Below are 21,643 nucleotides of genomic sequence, written 5' to 3' on the forward strand. Positions count from 1 at the left end.
AAAAAGAAAAGTAAAATCACAATTGGCCACATTCAACAGAAAAACGCACCACAAAATGCAAAAGATGGTCAGGAAAAACACATTTAGCATGTGGGCAAAAGCCAATACATGAGCTCTACCCCATCATCCTGGCCATCACCCCGGTTCTTACAAGCTCTATGAGCCCCCTTCATCATATAGGAACCCATGATTGCCCCAACCCATGGTGGCAATGAACCACCCTACCTTAAAAGGGGGTATCCGCTGCTATATCTCACACATCATGCTCTTATCCCTTGAGCCTTGAGCAGTTAATTAAATAAAAATCATTAAAAAAAAAAAGCAAAAGGCACATAAAGAAGGGAGAAAATGTAGAAATTTTTGTTTTCCCACCCCAGTTTTCAGTTTCACCTTATTTCTCCCATGTAGTTAAATGCCTTTTCCCATAACCATACATTCAACAAGCTGGAAAAAATAAATTTGCTGAAAACACAAATTCTGGAAATTTTTACAGAATGCTGGAAATTGCAGAAATAAAAATCAGCAGTAATAAACAGCCATTAAATCACATTTAAACACTGAGATTTTTGGTCAATGTGACCCTGGAAAAACCCCCTACAACTCTTGGGGAAAACCAGTTTGAGAGCTCTTCTTTATTTCTGGAAAATGCCTTTTACAGTGAGAAAATTTTCAGCAAAAATTTCAGCAAAACAAATTTTTCCAGCAAGCAAACTTATCTGTTTTTCAGCCTAACAGACAATCTGGAAACTTGTTGTACGAGCTGTATGGACCATACGGACATACGGATGTACGGGCAGCCGTACGAACTGTACGGACAGACCTCAGTTTCCGTGTAGAAAGTCGCCTCCTCGAAATTCAACACTCCCTCTTACCGAGGAAGGTGTTCCTCACCACACCCATCTTGTCTCTGAAGTTGACATGCTTGCCCCGTGGTAAGGCTTTGGTGAGAATATCTGCAACCCGCTCATTAGTGGAAATATACTCAAGCTTCACAGCTCCCTTCTGAACATAGTCTCTGATGAAATGATATCTGATCCCGATATGCTTTGACCTGTCATGAAATACTGCATTCTCCGTGAGTTTAATGCAACTCTAATTATCACAGTAAATCACTGAAGGTCTCAACGGTTGACCAAATAAGCCAAACAACATCTTGCGAAGCCAAATGGCCTCACAACTAGCTAGACTGGTTGCCATATACTCTGCTTCCGCTGAACTCAGTGCCATTGACTGCTGCTTCCGCCTGAACCATGACACCACTGCTGAACCCAACCCAAAACAGCACCCTGAAGTGCACTTCCTATCAGAAGCACAACCTACCCAATCAGAATCAGTGTATCCTGCGAATCTCACTCCATCCCCCTGCCTGTAGTCCAGACCATAATCCACTATCCCCTGCAAGTACCGCAAAATGTGTTTTGCAGCCACCCAGTGAACCTTCCTAGACTCACACATAAACTGACTCATCGTGTTGACTGCAAAACAGATATCTGGTCTACTGTTGACCAAATACATCAAGGAACCAATCAACTGCTTGTACAATGTGGGATCCACCAACTCGGAATCTGAAGCATGAAGCTTCTTCCAGTTGGTGATCATCGGTGTCGACATGGGTCTACAATCCTCCATGTGGAATCTGCTAAGGATGTCCATAATATACTTCCCCTGCCCCAGGAAGAAATGCCCCTCCTCCTGCCACACCTCCAAACCCAAAAAGTAATGCATCAAGCCGATGTCCTTCATCTCAAACTCCGTCGCAAGATCTCTCTTGCAGTGCTCTATGAGTCTCTCTGCACCTGTAATGACCAAGTCATCCACATACAGCACCAGAATGAGAGGCTCCTCACCTATCACAATAAAGTAAAGGTTCGGATCTGCCTCACTCTTTGTGAAACCCATCCCCTGCAAGTATGTATCTATCCTGAAGTACCAAGCTCTGGGAGCTTGCTTCAGGCCATAAAGGGCCTTCTTCAGTGTGCACACATGGGACTCCTTTCCATGCACCTCAAAGCCCTGTGGCTGCTCAATGTACACCTCCTCCTGTATGAAGCCATCGAGAAATGCGGTCTTCACATCCATCTGGTGAATCTTCCAACCCATCTCTGCTGCTATCGATATAATGGAGCGGATCGAAGTATATCGAGCCACGGGAGCGAAGGTCTCCTCATAATCAACTCCCTCTACCTGGGAGAACCCTCTAGCCACAAACCTCGCTTTGAATTTCTCAATGCTACCATTTGCAACATGCTTTACCTTGTAAATCCATCTGGAAGTAACCACGGATTTTCCCTCAAGCCTCGGCACCACCTCCCAAACATCATTCTTCATGATAGAAGAATACTCCTCCTGCATGGCCTCTCTCCAGACCTACTGGCTAGCTGCCTCCTCATAGCTAGAAGGCTCAGAGTCAAGGATGCTGGTAACCATCGCCATATAGCTACAAAACCTCTCAGGTGGTCTACTCTCTCTGACCGGCCTCTTCAGCTCAGCAACAAATGTGGCATCTCTCAAGGTGTCCTGAAGCCACTTGGGCTTTCTCTTCCCTGAGCATGCTTCTCCCATAGGAGAATGAAACTCCTCCTCCTCATCACCATCAGTAGCCTGAACTCCTGACTGTCTGTCTGCTATCCTCCTGCCTGCACCTGAACCTGTAGAAGCTGAGGTACCGTGTGAACTGTCCATCAATGGACTCCCTAGTGAACTGCTCTGTGAACTGCTCTGCATGCTGCCCGGAGCACCACCCCTCTAGCTCGGCGAGCCACTGCTCACTGACGGACCTGACATCCTCATAGATGTACCTCCGAATCCTCCTGATCCCTGCCCACTGGATCCCTGCGACTGACTCAACTACTGCTGAGGGTCTAGCTGATCCAGATACTCTAACTCCCGTGACCTCCTAAAGGCCCTGTCCTCCTCGAACTTCACATCTCGTCTGACAACAACTCTCCTCTGTACAGGAATGTAAATCCGAAAGGCCTTTGAGGTCTCACTGTAGCCCACAAAGATACCCTTCTCTGCAGTGGGCTCTAGTTTGGTCCTCTTCTCATTGGGTATATAGGAGTATGTAATGCATCCAAAGATATGAAGATGACCAATATCAGGCTTCTTCCCAGAGAAAGCCTCCTCCGGAGTCATGTGCCCCAAGGCACGATGCGGACTCCTGTTCTGCAAGTAAACAGTTGTGTTGCAGGCCTCTGCCCACAAGAACAATGGCAACCCCTAACCATGTAACATGGCTTTGGCAGCCCTATGATGGATCTGTTCTTCCTCTCCGCAACCCCGTTCTGCTGGGGGTTGTAAGGAACAGTGAACTCCCTCCTAATGCCTGCCTCCGCACAATAATCAACAAACTCTCCAAGGGTGTACTCTCCTCCATTGTCCGACCTCAGGGACTTGATCTTCCGACTTGTCTGTGTCTCCACAAGAGCTCTGAACTCCTGAAACCGCTTGAAGACCTCATTCTTGGTCTTCAAGAAATAAATCCAGGTCCTCCTGGAATGATCATCAATGAATAAAACATAGTACTTATATCCACTCAAGGAAACATGAGACATCCGACCGCTCACATCAGAATGAATCAAATCAAGTATCCCAATCACTCTGTTGTCACTGCTGGGAAAAGGGGATTTGGCAAACTTGCCCATCGCACAACCTCTGCAACTATCAAAGTGATCAGTACTGAAATCTGGCACACCTATAGTGATCTCCCGCAATGTCCTCAAGGCTCCATGATACATATGTCCCATCCTGCGGTGCCAAATCTCACACAGCTCAGCACTGCTAGCTCTGCTGTCGGTACTACTGCTCAATGCCAAAAGGGGCTGGAATGCAAACTTGTACACCTTTGCATGGCGTACACCTATCACTCTAGCTGAATCAACTGGAGTGCCCCTGGGATACATCAACACCTGTCCTCCCCTGAACAGTACCTCATATCCTCTGTCCTCCAACGCTGAGACGGATATGAGGTTCTTCCTCATCCCTGGCACATAAAGAACATCTGACACCTTCAAGGGAGGTTTGGACTCTCTGAAATGTCAGTGTCCCCACCCCGACTGCTCTAACAACTCTGTCATCACCGAGTACTACCTCAATATCAGTGCCACTCTCTGAAAGCTCTGAGAAGTACTCACCGACTCCTGTCATATGACGTGAAGCCCCACTGTCCACATACCAAATACCTGAAGATGCTCCGCTAATCGAGGGAAAAGCATGCTCCCTCTGAACCTGTGTGGCAAGTGATCCTGCACTAGAGGACTCACACGTAGTGAATGCAAACTCCCGGTCAAAACAACCTGCAAAGTCCTCAATCTCTACTGAAATTGCCACATCCTGGTTCTTCCCCTCCTTCTTCTTCTCCGGACACACAACTGCATAGTGTCCCATCTTTTGACAATTCCAACACTTCACCTTGGAATAGTCCTTCTGTGTGTTCCCCTGTTTACCTTTGCCTTTGCCTTTGCCCCCACCACTGCTTGTGGAAGCCTGCTTCTTCCCTTTGCCTTTCTTGCCTCCTGCCACCAGTGCTACATCCTCATCCTGCTCAACTGGCTTGGCTGCCTCAAGCTGACCTTTCCTGATCTCTGTCTGAATGCAATCATCCCAAAAGTTAAAACCTCTCCCATGTGGGAAGGGTCTCACGTGCACAAACCCCATCAGCAAAGGTCAACCATGAACGGGGGAGGCCATTCACTGCAATCCGCACCAACTTAGTGGGTGGAATGGCCTCTCCAATCGCTGCCAACTCATCTCTCACATTAGTAATCTTTGTAAGATATCTAGCTGCACTATCATTACCCATCTTAATGTTTTTCAGTTTCTCCTTCATAACCATTTTCCGGTTCTCATTGGTACTCTAGTAGAGATTGGAAAATGTTGTCCACATCTCATGGGCATTGCTCTTTCCTCTCACATGAGGAATGCAACGGTCTTTGATTCCGTCTAGAATCAACCTCTTACCCTTGTTGTTCTTTTTGTTATAAGCTGTCAACTGAGTAGCATCAGTAGGCACAACAACAGGGTTCTGTGTGGTATGCACCATGATATCCCAGACTTCTGCCTCCTCAAAGATACTCAGCATTTTCTCCTTCCAAATGCTGTAATTTGTATGCCCATCCAGCCTATCCTCCACCCTCAATCCCAATGACATCCTGCTGTCCTAAAACTGAAAAATAACACCGCTGTAGTAAAGGTAAAATTGTTGTTTATGAAAAAAATCAGCTTGCTGGAATTTTCTGAGTGAAAAAATCAGCCGCTGTAATTTTTCTTTTTGCTGTCCCACACTGCCCTTCAGCACTCAAGCTTTAATACCATGTAGAAATTTTTTGTTTTCCCAACCCGGTTTTCAGTTTCACCTTATTTCTCCCATGTAGTTAAATGCCCCTTCCCATAACCATACATTCAACAAGCTGGAAAAAATAAATTTGTCGAAAACACAAATTCTGGAAATTTTTACAGAATGCTGGAAATTGCAGAAATAAAAATCAGCAGTAATAAACAGCCATTAAATCACATTTAAACACTGAGATTTTTTGTCAATGTGACCCTGGAAAAACCCCCTACAACTCTTGGGGAAAACCAATTTGAGAGCTCTTCTTTATTTCTGGAAAATGTCTTTTACAGTGAGAAAATTTTCAGCGAAAATTTCAACAAAACAAATTTTTCCAGCAAGCAAACTTCTCTGTTTTTCAGCCTAACAAACAATCTGGAAACTTGTTGTACGAGCTGTACAGACCGTACGGATCGTACGGACGGTCGTACGAACTGTACATACAGACCTCGGTTTCCGTGCAGAAAATCGCCTCCTCGAAATTCGTGCCCAAAAATCAGTTTTTCTCTGTTTGCTCAGCAAAAATCTGCCTTTTTCTGCTTGTTCTTTCAGCTGTACGGATTTGCTGAAGTGCTGCCTTGGTATGTGTGCCAAGCTGCTGCCTCCTTCTCCTTCCTGTCCAGAAATCTCCCTTGCTCTCTTGCTCTCCTTCTCCCAATCTGCTCATGAAAGAATGAATGATCTTTTCCTCATTTTCCTCCCTTAATCCAACCCTAAGTGACTTTTGGGTGATCCCTAAATCCAATGGCTGAAATAGATTTAGATCAATGGCTGAGATTAAATGCTCATTTAAATCTCACTTTCTATTTTTTAATTCACCCCACTTTAATAAAGACCCACTTAGTCATTTATTTCCAAAGTCACTTTTCCTTTCTAATTTTTCATTGACTTTATGAAAGTCACTTTAAAATTAGACTTAGTAACTTTATCACTTAAAGTCACTTTTAAATTAGATTTAACTTTATAAAAGTTATAAAGTTACTTTAGGAGAAAAATTAAATTCTTTTGGACACTTTTCCCTAGGCCAAAGATCAAAGCCTTAAGGAACCACCTGTCCTCCAGTACCAAATTTCAACAAGAAAAATCAAGGTTGGGGCACCTCATGTACCACGATTGCTCCCTCCTATACATTATATACCCAAGTATGGGCTTCCCTTTTATTAGCTACCCGTGTACCCCATCATGTGGCCCAAGGTTGCCCCTTCTCATTCTCTATTCCATTCACCTCTTTATCACATACCACCACCTTTTAAAGAATGTACCTTGGACATATTATCCCCTTTAAAAGTAGAAACCACCTAATGGGATACTTGGCTAACCTCATTTGGAGTTTGGAGATATTAGCACATGCTAAAGCCCATTATGGAAGGGCAAGCAATTATGAAATCCCCACTTGTGGTCCATGGTTTGTAAGCTCTTTTACTCAATTTCTTTGATGACATGTTGGACTGGAAGGCTAGGGGATGCATTGGATCTTATGCAGGATTACATGTGGTCTCCATCTTGGGTTTGGTCTCCCTATACGGGGTCCTAACCCTCCAGAGGGCTACATTGGCACATGTAGAGTGTGTGTTGACAGCCATAGGCCGCCACAGCAGTAGACAGCACTCCATAGATCCCCAGAGATGTTCAGAGATTGGCTCGAAATCCATCTATGGACGAGGAAGATGCACCTGGTCAAACTTTGCCCAACCAGCCCCACAGATGTACCATGCACTTGGCAATCAACCCAAGACTTGTATGATGATGTGGCATCACCTACACCATCATCTCAGCCTTTACAGATGGTCTACATGCATCTTCAACTAATTTTGGAGACCCATGAGGTTATTATTGTGCCCCCACACCCACTCGGAGCACCACAGATTTATTGTTTGGAGAACAAGGGGCCACCCCCTTGTCCATCACTTTTGAGGGGGTCTATTCTTCATTATGGCACTTATGGACCTCAGCAGGCCTCTTGGAGGGTCCTACAACATGTATTGTTTATCATCTTACCTATTAAGAGGCTTATTATTTCATTTATGAGCTAGTTTGGTGGGCTTGTCACCAAAAGTTAGGTTATTAGCACATTATTTTATTTTTGGGGCTTATGTAGGCCTAAGAGACTAATTTGAACTCCTAATTAGTGTATAAATACAAGTGAGATGAGTTCATTTTCTCATCATCACTTTGGATTGGATCACTCTTCTCTTTATAGAATATTGCACTTTTTTTGGGATGAAGAATTGGAGCATGGATGAATTTTGATGTTTGGATTGGAGTATTTTATCTTGGAGCTTCTTTATTGTCAAATTGTTGATGGTTGGATATGTTCTATTACAAGTAAGTACATTTTTAATGCTATTCTTGTTTTACTTTTGTCATATGCATTGAATGGGATTTTCACTATAATAGGGCCATTTATTGCATTGCATAATTGCAAGTTTGTGGAATTATTATTTCTATATAGCATCTCTGAATGTTTGGGCCATGTATATGAATGAAATCTCCTAGGGATAATTCCACTAGTGAATTCATCTTGATAAGCCATCCCTTTTGCCAAGCGAAGTATAAAAGCTTTGAGGGCTCTTCCTCTTGCCCTAAAGGCTAAGCGAAGTAGTCCTTAAGGCCTCCTTAACCGAAATACAAGTTCCTTTCTCATTATTCTCCTAGACTCCATTCTCCCCAAGGGATTAAGGCACTAGCCCTCCAATAGGTGATCACTCAAACAATACTTTTCTTCACCTTTCCATCTCTCTTCTAGGTCTAGCCAAGTTGGGTCACCTAGGGCATCATTTCCCTGACAAAATAGCCCAAGAAAAAGTTTGATCTCCTAGCCTCTATTGTGTTGGTGTGTCCTCAAGGCCTCCTCCAATTTTCAAGCCATTCTAATGGTGGAGTTGTGAGATAACCCAAGCCCTAACTCTGAGATCAAACATTGCCCTAGTGTTCCCTAAGATAGTGCCTCATAAGATCAATTTGACAACTTTAAGTGGAAATTCTTTTTTTGATCCTTTCCCCTTCCTTGTCTAGGTTAATATCATCATTGGTTGCTAGATTCTCTCTCCTTAACCTAGGCTGGGTTCACTTGGTCCTGTGTGGTTCCACACCTGGAAAAGTCAAATCTTCAAGAACCCTTCAGGAAGTCAAGTCCAATAAGGATTTTAGGATTGAGAAACTCCTTTACAAGGCATACTCCTCTAAGCTAACCCTTAAATCCTCACCTCCTTATCTTAGAAATCTGTGTACCTTGCTTAACAAGCAAGTAAGCTCTATTCATAACCCTCCTTCTAGGAAAAGGATCATTAAGGTCACTTCACATCCATTGGTTGATTCATCCTTCATGAGTGACTTTTTATATATCGGGTCTCCTCCCATCGGTGAAAGTCCGTAAAGAGTAGGGAGTCTTCGCTAAGGTGATAGTGGGCTAAGCCTCCATCGTTGCCCTTTAATCTAGCAGTTGTCCCTTTAGGAGTTCCTTTTATAACCCCTACTAGTTTGCGCAGTAACAAGCATGTTGATGCCCGCTTTTTTGAAAAAACCACTTGTTATCTGCTGGATTCAATTATGGTCTATTGATGCTTGCCTCTGTGAGAAGCCACCTGTTATCTGTTGGATTCGATTAGTGTATGCTGGATTCTACTATGGTTGGTGATGCCTGCTTCTGTGAGAAGCCACTTGTTATCTGCTGGATTCGATTATGGTCTGCTAGATTCTACTATGGTTGTTGATGTCAGCTTCTAAGAGAATCCATTTATTATCTACTGGATTTGATTATGGATATTGATATTCACTTAAGTGGTTGTCGATGATTGCATTTATGAGAAGCCACAGCTGAAATCTATTATTGTTGTTGATAGATGCTAATGTTTGCTTCTGACAGAAGCCCCTGCTAAAGTAGTATGAATAATTGAATGTTGTTGTTTGCTGAAATATTTGAGATCCACCATGGCTACATTTCTGATGATGAACTGGTTGTTGATGTTTAAGTGAAGAAACTGGAATGACTAAGAATCCCCTTGAAGAGGGAGCATTAATTACATAACATCATATTATGGACCATCTCCTGTAGGTTGTGTATCATGAGACCTTGTGGTTCGGGAGATGTATTGTTGATTCCTCTTGTAGGTTGTGTGTTGTGAGACCTTGTGGTCTGGGAGATGTATTGTTGATTCCTCTTGTAGGTTGTGTGTCGTGAGACCTTGTGGTCCAGGAGATGTATTGTTGATTCCTCTTGTAGGTTGTGTGTTGTAAGATCTTGTGGTCCAGGAGATGTATTGTTGATTCCTCTTGTAGGTTGTGTGTTGTGAGATCTTGCGGTCCAGGAGATGTATTGTTGATTCCTCCTGTAGACTCTGCCGTGAGACCCTGTGGTCCGGGAGATGTATTGTTGATTCCTCCTATAGGCTATGTGTCGTAAGACCTTGTGGTCCGAGAGATGTATTGTTCATCTAGGTGGATAGTGGTGGCCACCCGCCTATTCCACTTGGACCCCCACCATTGTTTCTTTCAGTTTTTCAGTTTCCTTATTTGTAGCACAATGTACTATTTTTTACAGTTTTTCGGGTCCTGAACTTCCGAAGCTGTTTTGAGGCACTAAACGACATTTTTAGGTAAAATCAAGGCCAACATGGGTCGTAGGGCCACTCAAAAGCTGTAGTCCTCGGATAGATCTTTCTAACGAGCGTCAAACGAAGATCGTATGCCAAAGTTATGACCCCAAGAAGTTGAAGTACTAATTTACCCAAACGGGGCCCATAGTTTGGCGTTTCATTTCCTAGGGTTAGGTTTTTGGATGTTTAGGGTTTTCCATTGTTTCTTAGTAATAAATAGGCCTTTGTCCCTCATTGTAACATAATTTAGAGGCATGTAGCCACCACATCTCTTCTCAAAGATAAACTACCATCGCCCGAGCTAGTCTTATTTCCATTATGTTTGTAAGCATACTTTAGTATTTGTTATTAATGAAACGAAGTGTTATTTCTATTGCATCTTTGTATTTATGGTTATCTCTGTAATTTGTTGTGTTCCTGTTTAAATTCGGATCAATTGTTGATTCCTCCTATAAGTTGTGTGTCATAAGACCTATGGTTCGGGTGTGAAAATTCCTTGAAATGCAGCAACTGAAAATATTTCTCCTAATTGAGAATTAATTATACAGTTTTTTTGTTTACGACAAAATAATGAAATATTCTCACTGCAATTTCTTCACCAAATAAAATACTGCATAAAATAAAATAGGAACTGAGAAATATGCTAGCACGCACACATAAAAAATTGACACTGTTATTTTGGATAAAAGTCCCCGAAAAAACCCAACTTGGGGTGCAACAATACGAGGGTTTATTTTATTATGTAGCAGCAAAATTTCTGAGTACAATGAAATGTCGCCAAACTAGCGAATTTGCCCAAGCGAAATACTGGAAAAATTATCTGAGGGATAATTACCCTCTCTCCAAGCAATCCCGCAACAAATTGAGCCTCAAAATTGGCTCTGGAATACTTCTGCATCAGTCTTCTGCGCTCCCTCTTCGCAGATCCCACACGTGTTGCCTAGAAACTGCCTCTGATGTGACATCTAGCCTATTGCTGCATCTGGAAGCGATTCTTCCTGCCTCTTGGAAATTTTCCCGGCCATTGGAAGCTTAACCAACCCCTGCTCTAGCTAAATCGAACTCCCTTTCTTGAGGCTTTGCACAGTCCTTGCGCAACCTCCTAGAGCTAAAATTCGACCTCCTCTTCTGACTCTTCCAGATCTGGAATCCACCCCCACTATTCTGTTGCTGTGCCCCTCTAACACCTGCTACTCACTCACTAACTCGATCTCCACTGTTGAATCACCTGCCACTAGGAAATCGAACTGTCTGAGCAACTGAGTATCTGTTATTGTGTATTCTCCATCTACCCATCAACCTCCTCCTATAATCTCCAGTTGGGACTCCAATAGCCAAGATTAAAACATAATCAATGGTTGAGATCATTTTTGGATCAATACGTGTGAGTTTCTAGATTATTCTCACCTTTCTCAATTAATATTGATTAATTAACCAGATTTCCTAAGTTTAGGCTTAAGAAATATTAAAAATAAACTAATAATCTAATTGAGACACTTCTAGGTGGAATTACTAAAAATGGGTTATGAAGAACTCATGTGTTTTAGCCTCTCCACAAAGTTTCGAGACTAGAACAACTTCGATGCTACAAAAACAAACACTCCCTCTTAGCGAGGAAGGTGTTCTAGTGCTGCACCAATGCTGCTACAACACTCTGTCTCTGTATCACCCCTCTATCACGTTGTTGATGTCTAGCCACTGTGACTACCTGTCATTGTCCACCAACCACTGCGAAACTCTGATGCTACATTCGTGTTGTTGTTGACAATGTTATACTGCTGCCAACTCTACACCTGCACTACAACTCCCTCTCATTTGTTGCAGTTGTAACTACAACAACTGCCACTGAGAAGCATCCAAAAATAAATTGTCCTTGCTACTGAAATGGGTTCTCCACCATACTCAATTGTTCTCTAAAATAGAAGAACTTAGCTCTTCCTAAAGCTAAGTTTTGTGGGAACATATTGTTGTTAGACCGCTCCACACTGCACACAATCTCTAATGAAATGACACTGAATATCTATGCATTTCGACCTATCATGAAACACTGGATTTTATGAGAGCTTGATGTAACTTTGATTATCGTAGCAATCACTAGTCACCTCCATCTTTTGTTTGAACAAGCTTACTAGCAGCTTCCAAAGCCATATAGTTTCACACGTAGTTGTGCTTGCTGCCATATACTCTGCTTCTGCAGAGCTCAATGCTATTGACTTCCGCTTCTTGCTACACCAGGAAACCATTCTTAATCCAACGTTGAAGCAGTACCCAGAGGTACTTTTCCCGCCCACTGAATTCCCTGCCCAATCTACATCTGTGAATCCAGATAGTCTGACGTCATCCGCTCAGGTATATTTCAACCCATACTCGATGGTGACACGCACATACCTCAAAATGTGCTTCGATGTTGTCCAATGTACACTCTTTAGTTCCACCATACACTGACTGAGGGTATTGACTTCGATGCAGATATCTAGCCTAGTGTTTACCAGATACATGAGAGACCCGATGAGTTGTTTATACAAGGTGGGGTCAACATCCTTGTCAGATGCATCTATCTCCTTCCAGTAGGTGATCATGGACGTAGACATGGGTCTATAATCCTGCATTCTGAATCTCTTCAGAATATCTTTAGCATATCTTCCTTGCCCAAGGAAGATCTCCCCATCCTTCTGCCACACTTCCAATGCATCAACCCCAAATCCTTCATATAAACTCTAATGCCAAGTTCCTCTTGCAGTCCTCTATGAGCCCTGATGACCCTGTCAGTGACAGATAATCCACATATAATACTAAGATGAGTGGCTCACTCCCTATCATTAAATAGTAAAGGTTGGGACCTGCGTCACTCTTGAAAAATTCCATCTGCTGCAAGTAGTTGTCAATCCAACCATACCAAACCCTAGGAGCCTGTTTGAGCCTGTAAAGATCTTTCTTCCATCTACACACGAGTGCACCTCTCATGAGTTTCGAAGCCCTCTAGTGGTTTTATGTACATTTCTTCCTCTATCACCCCATTCAAGGATGTTGTCTTGACATCCATCTGGTGAATCTGCCACCCCATCTGAGCTGCTAGGGATATAACTTGACCTGATAGAAGTGTATCTAGCAACTGGGGCAAAGGTCTCCTCATAATCTATCCTTTCCTTCATTGCATACCCCTTTGCCACAAACCTAGCCTTGTACTTCTCCACATTGCCATCTGTAGCGTACTTGATCTTGTCGATCCAACGAGAACCTACAACTAACTTATCCTCAGGTCTCGATACTACCCCCCAAACATCATTTGTCATGATAGAGTTCTACTCCTCTACCATGGCATCTATCCACACCTGATGCTATGCATCTTCCCAAAAGCTGGAAGGTTTTGCAACCTGAGCCACCAATGCTTGGTACTTGTCAGGTCGTCTGCATTGTCTCATGTTTGTCCTAGGAGCTCCAATAAACTCTTTTGCATCTCTCAATGTCTGACGAACTTCTCTGTTGGCTCGACTACTAGTGGTGGGAGGTTCTACCAACTCCTCATCCTGCCTTTGTTGCTCCATCTACTATGAACTCACTAGATCTCCTACACCTGAGGAAATGTTGGTACTAGTCATTGTACTAGATCCCTGTGACTGTCCTACTGGCGGTCCCACTAGCTGCCCCTGTTGATGGACCAATGGAACCTCTGTTGGTTGATTCTGATCTCCTACAGGCATCTCACGAGATCTCTTGAAAGCTCAGTCCTCCATGAACTTTACATCTCGTCTCACAACAATATTCCTATTGCTATGAATGTAGATCTTGTATGCCTTTGAGGTTTCGCTCCTTTGAGGTTTCGCTATATCCAACAAGAAACCCCTTCTCTGCAGTCTGATCCAATTTGGTTCTCTTCTCATCTGGCACATAATAATAAACAATGCTTCCAAAGATTCTGAAGTGACTAATTGCTGGTTTCTTCCCAGTGACGACTCCTTCTGGCATTTTTTCCCCAATGCCTTATGAGGAGTTCTGTTTTGAATATACAATGTTGTGTTACATTCCTTTGCCCACAGAAACCTAGGCAAACCCTGGTCATATAACATTGTTTTTGCAGCCCCAACTATAGTTATGTTTTTCCGCTCTGCTACCCCATTATGTTGTGGATTATATGGAGTTGTCCACTCCCTTTTAATGCCTTCCTTAACACAAAAAATTGTGAAGCTTTTATCAATATACTCTCCACCATTATCTGAGCGAAGCACCTTAATCTTCTTCCCTGTCGCATTCTCCACGAGAGCCTTGAACTCCCTGAACCGATCGAACAACTCATCCTTGGTCTTTAGGAAGTAGATCCAGGTTTTCCTAAAATGGTCATCAATAAAGGTGATGAAATATTTAGCCCCACTGAGAGCTCTAGTGGAAATTGGGCCACAAATATCTTAGTGTAAAAGTCTTAACATGTCATCCGCCTTAGTGTTACTTCTTGGGAATGCTTCCTTAGCATATTTCCCAAGCACGCATCCTCTGCATATATCATCGTGCTTCGTGCCAGATTCTGGAACCCGTGCTACTATTTCCTTGAGCATCTTGAGTGCTCCAAGATGTAAGTTCCCATTCTTCTATACCATAGCCCATTTAGTTCCTTCCCACTACTATTGTTACTACCTACCAGTGCCATTGGAGAATCGAGCTACAAAATATATAGCTTATTACTTCGAACTCCAATCTGTCTCGCCCTCTTCCAGCTTGGGTGTTTGACAAACACCCTCTTCCCTACGAACTGGACATCATATCCCTTATCCTGTAGCTCGGATATTGAAATCAGGTTCATACCTAATCCTGGCATATGCAGTACATCTGTAGCGTTGGTACTTGCTCTCGACTCCCTCTGAAAATGGATGGTACCTCTCTCTACTGGAGTACACTTCGTTATGTTTCCCATCGTAATTTGGAAGTCCATCTGCTCCTTATTGCAGCTAGAGAAATATTCTCTAACCCATGTCATGTGAATTAACACTCCATTGTCTATATACTAGACACCCTGTGAAGTTGATCTTGATAAGCAAGCAAATTCCTCCTCCAGTATAGAAGACAGCTCTAAAGCCCCCTAAATATCAATTCGATCCATGGTCATACCGAAGAATTCTAGGTATATTCTAGTGTGCTTATTTCTCTTCCTTCTGGTATTGAACCTGCTCTAGCAACCTGTTGCAAACCCTTTGTGCCCAAACAAGAAATCCGCTCTGCAAAAATATTGAGGTGTTGCTCCCTCTGCCTGCTAGAATTGCTTTTCTAGACAAATCAAATTTTCCTACAACTGCAATTGAAAAATCGAACCCTTGCCCAGCAATTTGCATAGCCTGGCTAGGTACTGCGCAACCCCTAAAAATTTCAGCCTGTTGCTCCCTCTAAACAGCGAAATTTCCTTCTTCCGTTTCTGAGCTTCCTCATCTGATCAACCTGGCTCTGATACCGTGTGAAAATTCCTTGAAATGCAACAACTGAAAATATTCCTCCTAACTGAGAATTAATTATATAGTTTTTTTGTTTACGACAAAATAACGAAACATTCTCACTGCATGTCTTCACCAAATAAAATACTGCTAAAAATAAAATAGGAATTGAGAAATTTGCTAGCACACATAAAAAATTGACATTGTTATTTTGGACAAAAGTCCCCGGAAAAACCCAACTTGCGAAAACTTATGCCATAGTATGAGGGTTTATTTTACTATGCAGCAGCAGAATTTCCCAGTATAATGAAATGTCGCCAAACTGGCGAATCTGCCCAAGAGAAATACCAACAAAATTATCTAAGGGATAATTACCTTCGCTCCAAGCAATCTCACAACAAACTGAGCCTCAAAACTAGATCTGGAATACTTCTGTGTCAGTTTTTTATGTTGCCTCTGCGCAGATCCCACATGTGCTGCCTAGAAACTGCCTTTGATGTGATGTCTAGCCTGTCGCTACCTCTGGAAGTGATTCTTCCTGCCTCAAAGAAATTTTTCCAGCCACTGGAAGTTGAATCGACCCTTGCTCTGGCTAAATTGAATTGCCTTTCTTGAGGCTCTACACAATCCTTGCGCACTCTCCTAGAGCTGAAATCCGACCTCCTCTTCTAACTCTTCCGAATCTGAAATCCTCCTTTGGAAATTTTCTGCTCTGCCCCTCTAACACTTGCTACTGACTCACTGGCTTGATCTCCACTGCTGAATCACTTGCCACTGAGTATCTGCTACTGTGTGTTCTCCATCTACCCATCGACTTCCTCTTATAATCTCCAGTTGGGACTCCAACGGCCAAGATTAAAACATAATCAATGGCTGAGACCATTGTTGGATCGATTCGTGTGAATTTCTAGATTATTCTCACCTTTCTCAATTAATTATGATTAATTAACCCAATTTCCTAAGTTTAGACTTAGGAAATATTAAAAAATACGCTAATAATCTAATTGAGACACTTCTAGGTGGAATTTCCAGAAAATATTTTTGGGTTATGGAGAACTCATGTATTTTAGCCTCTCCCCAAAGTTTTGAGACTTGAACACCTCAGATGCTACAAAAACTAACACTGGGAGATGTATAGTTGGCTCCTCCCTTAGGCTATGTGTTGTGAGACCTCATGGTTGGGGAGATGATTTGAGATGGACGTTATGTATCTTTCCTTATGATGAGACTGATGATATTTCCCCTAAGTCGTGGGTTGTGAGGCCTATGATTGGTCGAGAAGATTGATCTTGAGAGAGAATGACAAGTACCTCCCTGGCTAAGAGGGAGTAATTGAAAATATGGTAGCTATGGTCAGTATTTCATCTTAAAAAAGAAATGGAAGTTTAAATATTTAAATTTTCCTTAAAATTTATTAGGTCGGTTAAGCCCCTAAGAGGCACACATTCGACCCCCACTTGAATGTTATGTAAAAGAGATCATTTCTCCTCATTTGGACACATCAACTTGGTTTCATGCATCTCTGATCCAGTGAAATTACAGTAGAGCCAAAATTTTAGGAGGCCGAAATTCTAGGGAGGACCGAAATTTCAGGGAATTGGATTTTGACATGCGACTTGATCATGATTTTGGTTATTGGTTTGATTATTATTCTGCTATTTGTTATTTATGATATATTGATAAATCTGGATACTCTCTCTCAAAAGGAAGAATTTTACTGGGTTTTCCCCTTGTGGGTTTTGCCCTGGCTGTGTGCCTAATTTTCTGTGTCTCTTGTCTCTTTGTTTCATGGTTACTTCACTGCTCTTTCATGTTTATTAGTTGATGTTTTTCTTTTGTATAACTGCCTAAATGATATTGAATCTAATGCTATGTGAAACTAATATGTAATTGATCATTGAAGTAGTTGTCAGGCGAAGAAAAATTTAATTCTAGCAGGTGCCCTAGAAAATCAACACTTACCTCAATCCATTTTTCATAGTAGCTTTCCCAATAAGATCAGAAATTGGGATCAACTTTTCCTCATCGAAGACGAAATGATTAGAGCTCTAGTTAACTTCAAGAGTGGTTGTTAATAATGTAAATAGATTTAACAGGATCATTAAGCCTAACTGTTAAATTGAAATAAGGTTAGTCAAAGGGAATATTCTGTCATAATGAATCATGTTAAGAATATAGTACCAAGTGTCGCAGTGTCATAAGGAGACCTATGAAATAGAATCTGATTAAGTGCATTTTATGAAATTTTCCAAGGTATATTGCTAGATCGAAAAAAGGTTTCAAAAGAGTGAGAAGGCAGTTACAAGTGTCAAAGAAAATATTCTCTCATACAGAATCATGTTAAGATTATTGTACCAAGTGTCCCAAGGAATTGTATGTGTTATTAGGCATCATGGGACAGAATCTTGTCAATAACATTTTAACAAATTTCCAAAAGAAATAATGGTGTTTGCACTCCCAAATTTTGGTTCCTTATACTCTATCAAATTACACATAATAGAAGAGCATATATAATGTATAGTTTGGCAACTCTCCCTCTCCCCCTCTCAGTGTCTGGCTCTTTATTTCTTCAGTTTTTCTTGGCTCTTTATTTCTTCAGTTTTTCTTGTTTTCCCATCCCTCTACTTTTTGCTTGTGAGAACACATATTCAGAGAATTTGAACTTTGAAACATAAAATTCATATAACATTCAGGCTTCATATCATCCAGAAGAGTGAAAATATGATAGGGTAGCTCCCCCACACAATTTAATGACATAATGCTTACACAGAATTTGGTAACCTTGAGTTGCATAGCCTAGAAAAACATTGAGAGTGTAGGGAGCAAGGACAATAGGCAATACAGGTATGCAAAATCAGCAAATATACACACAATAGGTACTAGAGAGATCAATAATTTTATGTACAAGGCAAATACATCAGTACTATAAAATATTAATACAATGCATACTCAAACAGATAAGGAGATCAGCATCATAAGAAGACACAACATGCAAAGCTGGTTTAGGTTCAGGAGTTGGTTGAAGAACTTTTGCCAATGACCTTCCCAAATACTCTCCAACTCTTTGGCTCTGAGATACTATCATCACTAGTCTACCCTTATCCCTTTAGTGCTATTTTATATCTGGGCCCACAAAATCTCTAAGGCTAACCAGAAAGATTCTTACACACACAAACATACCTTCGAGAGAAGACACTGCTTTTATTTCAGGTGTTAGTGTCAATAAGCTGATGTGTTGTCAATATGTTAAGCCTTAGATGGAATTACATATTAGGAGAAATAATACTGCATCCTTAGGGCTGAGCTGAGAATGATGGAATTTTCAACATAATAAAAACCTTCTACCAACAAAAACAGATAATTTAACTACCATAGAAAAAGATGTCACAAAATATTGGGAGTTTCAATTTGTACATAGAAATATGGTTTTAAGAAATTGTATGAATCCAGTTAGGACTGTAGCAGCTTAATGCATTCCCTATCCTTCTGAATATAACTCACTACTGCACCACTAATTTGCATATGCTATCTCAGGAAATAATGTGAAATTTGCCTTTCTTTCCACAGTATTGCCACAAAATTAGTGAGAATACAAATGATATGTATGATGATAATGTAGAATCATCAATATGGTTGTCATTTATCTTATTCTTCTTTGTCTTGAATATTTATCGATCACAAGCTCAGCTGAAATTGCCTTTTGGCTCTCCACTTGCAATTATTGCTTGCTAATGTACCTCTAGTCTCACTGACATATATTAGTAATCACTGGATAAAACCATAATCTCTCTCTGTTTCTTTCAAGAGCTTGGCACATATGCAATAGCTATCTTCTAACAATAAACAATATGTACAACCCAAGAAATCAGAATCAAGCATACCGTCTCGCCATCCTCACGTGATGTTCCAGTTGAGTTGATGTACACATAAGTCGGCTGACTTGGATCCAACCATTGCAAATAAAGAAACTCCGCTATAATAAGCTCTGTGACAGCTGGAACCAACTGTTTAGAAATAGTTAGTTACTTTATAATTTATATGTACAAATAAAGTTAAACAGAGTTGCAAGCATATCAATAACTTGTAACATCAGTCTTCTGGAAATAAATTGTGTTTTGCTTTTAATTGAGGCCCCCAACTTAATTTCCATGTGTAAATAATGTGCATACATGTCTGAATCCTCAAGGATACCAAATTAAAGCTGTAAACTCAAACCACCTCCAACTAAAATGCATCGGTAGCTAATAGCCTTAGCATAATAATCTAAATGGTAAATTCTCTAAAGTATATTCAGAATGCTTCCTTGGTAGAGCCAAAAAAGGTGAGGTTCCAAGAAATATTTGTAAAAAAAATTATGTGGATAGAGAGGGCACTCTCCCCAAGGAGAACACATCCCTAGTAGCACCCAACTAAGATAGCACACTCCACTTCATCTCAGCCAGAGTAGTTTGCTTTTACTTGATGTGTGGGCATGTTAGATATTTAGTATTTACTTTTATCATAGTTCTTTAATTACACATTTCCAGCCTTCTGGCTGCATGCAGGAGTTGTTTATTATTTCTTTCTCAGCCCTTGAGGTGTGTGGATCTTGAGTGGACCCATTGTATTGCTATATAAAGGCCATTTGGCCAACAATTTAAACAAAGCTATTTCACATTGGGCTTTCATATTTTTCTTGTTTCTGGGTTGTTTCTAGCTCTTGCTTATGAGTTTCCCTCTTGGGAGGCCTTCATCTTCATCATTTGGTATCTGAGCATCAGTACAAGCCTGCTTTCAACAAATCTAGCTCTTTTTTCAACCCTCCCACCCAGCCCTAGCCAATTTGTCTATCCATTTCAGGTTACTCCAATAGCTCCATGCAGCCCCATTCCTCCAGCAAACAGGTAATCTCTATTCCTAGATGCACTCTTCCATTTCTACAAACATTTTCTTCTCCAACATAGATACACCACATGCCCTAGGGCACACTCCCTAGGGCAATGTTACACAAAGTGGGAGCATTTTCTGATAAGCAAAGCATCAGAAGCATCATTTTCCAAAAATCCTCCGAAGCAAAGCACCCTGGAAGCTTCTCTCTCTCTCTCTCTCTCTCTCTCTCTCTCTAAATACATATATATATATATAATGTGTGTGTGTATTCAAAAAAACATCCAGAATGCCAAATTAGTTGCAGATTATATGAAAACATGCTTATTTGTACATAAATCAAGACAGAAATGGCATCCATAATACATTATATATATATTCAAAAAAATCGTCCAGAATGCCAAATTAGTTGCAGATTATATGAAAACATGTTTATTTGTACATATATCAAGATAGAAAATAGAAATGGCATCCAAAGTACATTAATGATTAATTATTCCAGCATCAATTATCTAGAATCTAGATTCGATCAATTAAAAACAAACATATAAATTTTTAAGTCATATACCAAAATGTAGACCATTAACTTATGGAATGAAATAGTTATCTAGCAACTGTCAACAATAACATGATTAAATAGTTATGTTTACAAAATAGGCCATCTACACTCCCAAATATGAAGACCAAACAGTTCAAAACAATAAAATGATCTAGTTGCTAAATGTTGAATTTTTGTAGCTATGGTCGACCTTCATAATTTGTTTTAGCCCTCCAAATAAAAGAAAAGTATAAATATGAAAGTGACTTTCAGGTCGGCTTCAAGAGAGAGAAAATGAATTTTGAAATTCAAATTATTCTTGCCTCCAAAACCAAGTCGGCCTAACTCTTTAACACACTTATTCGGGCTCATTGATTTACTATATAAAGGCACTCGACTTCCTCCCCAAAGAACACAATTCGGATGACCATCTCCTATTGTCTCTCTTCACACGTGGGAGAATAAGAGGACGAATCTGAGGCAGACTTGAAGGATGAATCTGAAGCAGACCGAAATTTCTGAGGAAAGTGCAGGAGGCCGAATTTGTCTCTAATTGACCAGGTTTGACCTGGGTATGTTGGGTTTTTCCCTAGAAGAGGGTTTTCCCAGGGTAAAATTTGTGTCTCGTCTCTTCATGATCCTACTATATCGTTTATACTGTTGAGATTTTGTTAAAATTGGAAACTAGGTCCAAATTCCACCTTGGGACAGCTCATTTGATGGAGATGATGATTGCATTAAATCCCTCTTTTCGAGATGACCAAAATTGATATAAAGATCATCCAATTTGGACAAGCATAAGTGTGTTTTTGAATTTATGCCCACACATGTGCAAATTGTTCAGGTCGGCCACATCATCATGTACGCTCATGAAGCTTAATGGACGTGTCTCTTCACC

The 21,643-nt window shown here is 41.1% G+C and overlaps 1 protein-coding gene across 2 annotated transcripts in view; it reads right to left on the reverse strand.

Annotated features, from left to right (window-relative positions):
• LOC149264472 (ATP-dependent Clp protease proteolytic subunit-related protein 3, chloroplastic-like) overlaps positions 1–21,643 on the reverse strand; it is a 355,785-nt gene that overhangs the window by 287,715 nt on the left and 46,427 nt on the right. For both annotated transcript variants that reach the window (XM_089428174.1, XM_089428166.1), the window contains exon 3: positions 19,223–19,345. In XM_089428174.1, the coding sequence (XP_089284300.1) occupies positions 19,223–19,345 (123 nt within the window). The remainder of the gene's footprint in view (positions 1–19,222; positions 19,346–21,643) is intronic.

This window comes from Pinus tabuliformis, chromosome 6, assembly GCF_031772625.1.
Source record: "Pinus tabuliformis cultivar Carrire ecotype Pingquan chromosome 6, CPIR1, whole genome shotgun sequence".
NCBI classification, from domain to species: Eukaryota; Viridiplantae; Streptophyta; class Pinopsida; order Pinales; family Pinaceae; genus Pinus; species Pinus tabuliformis.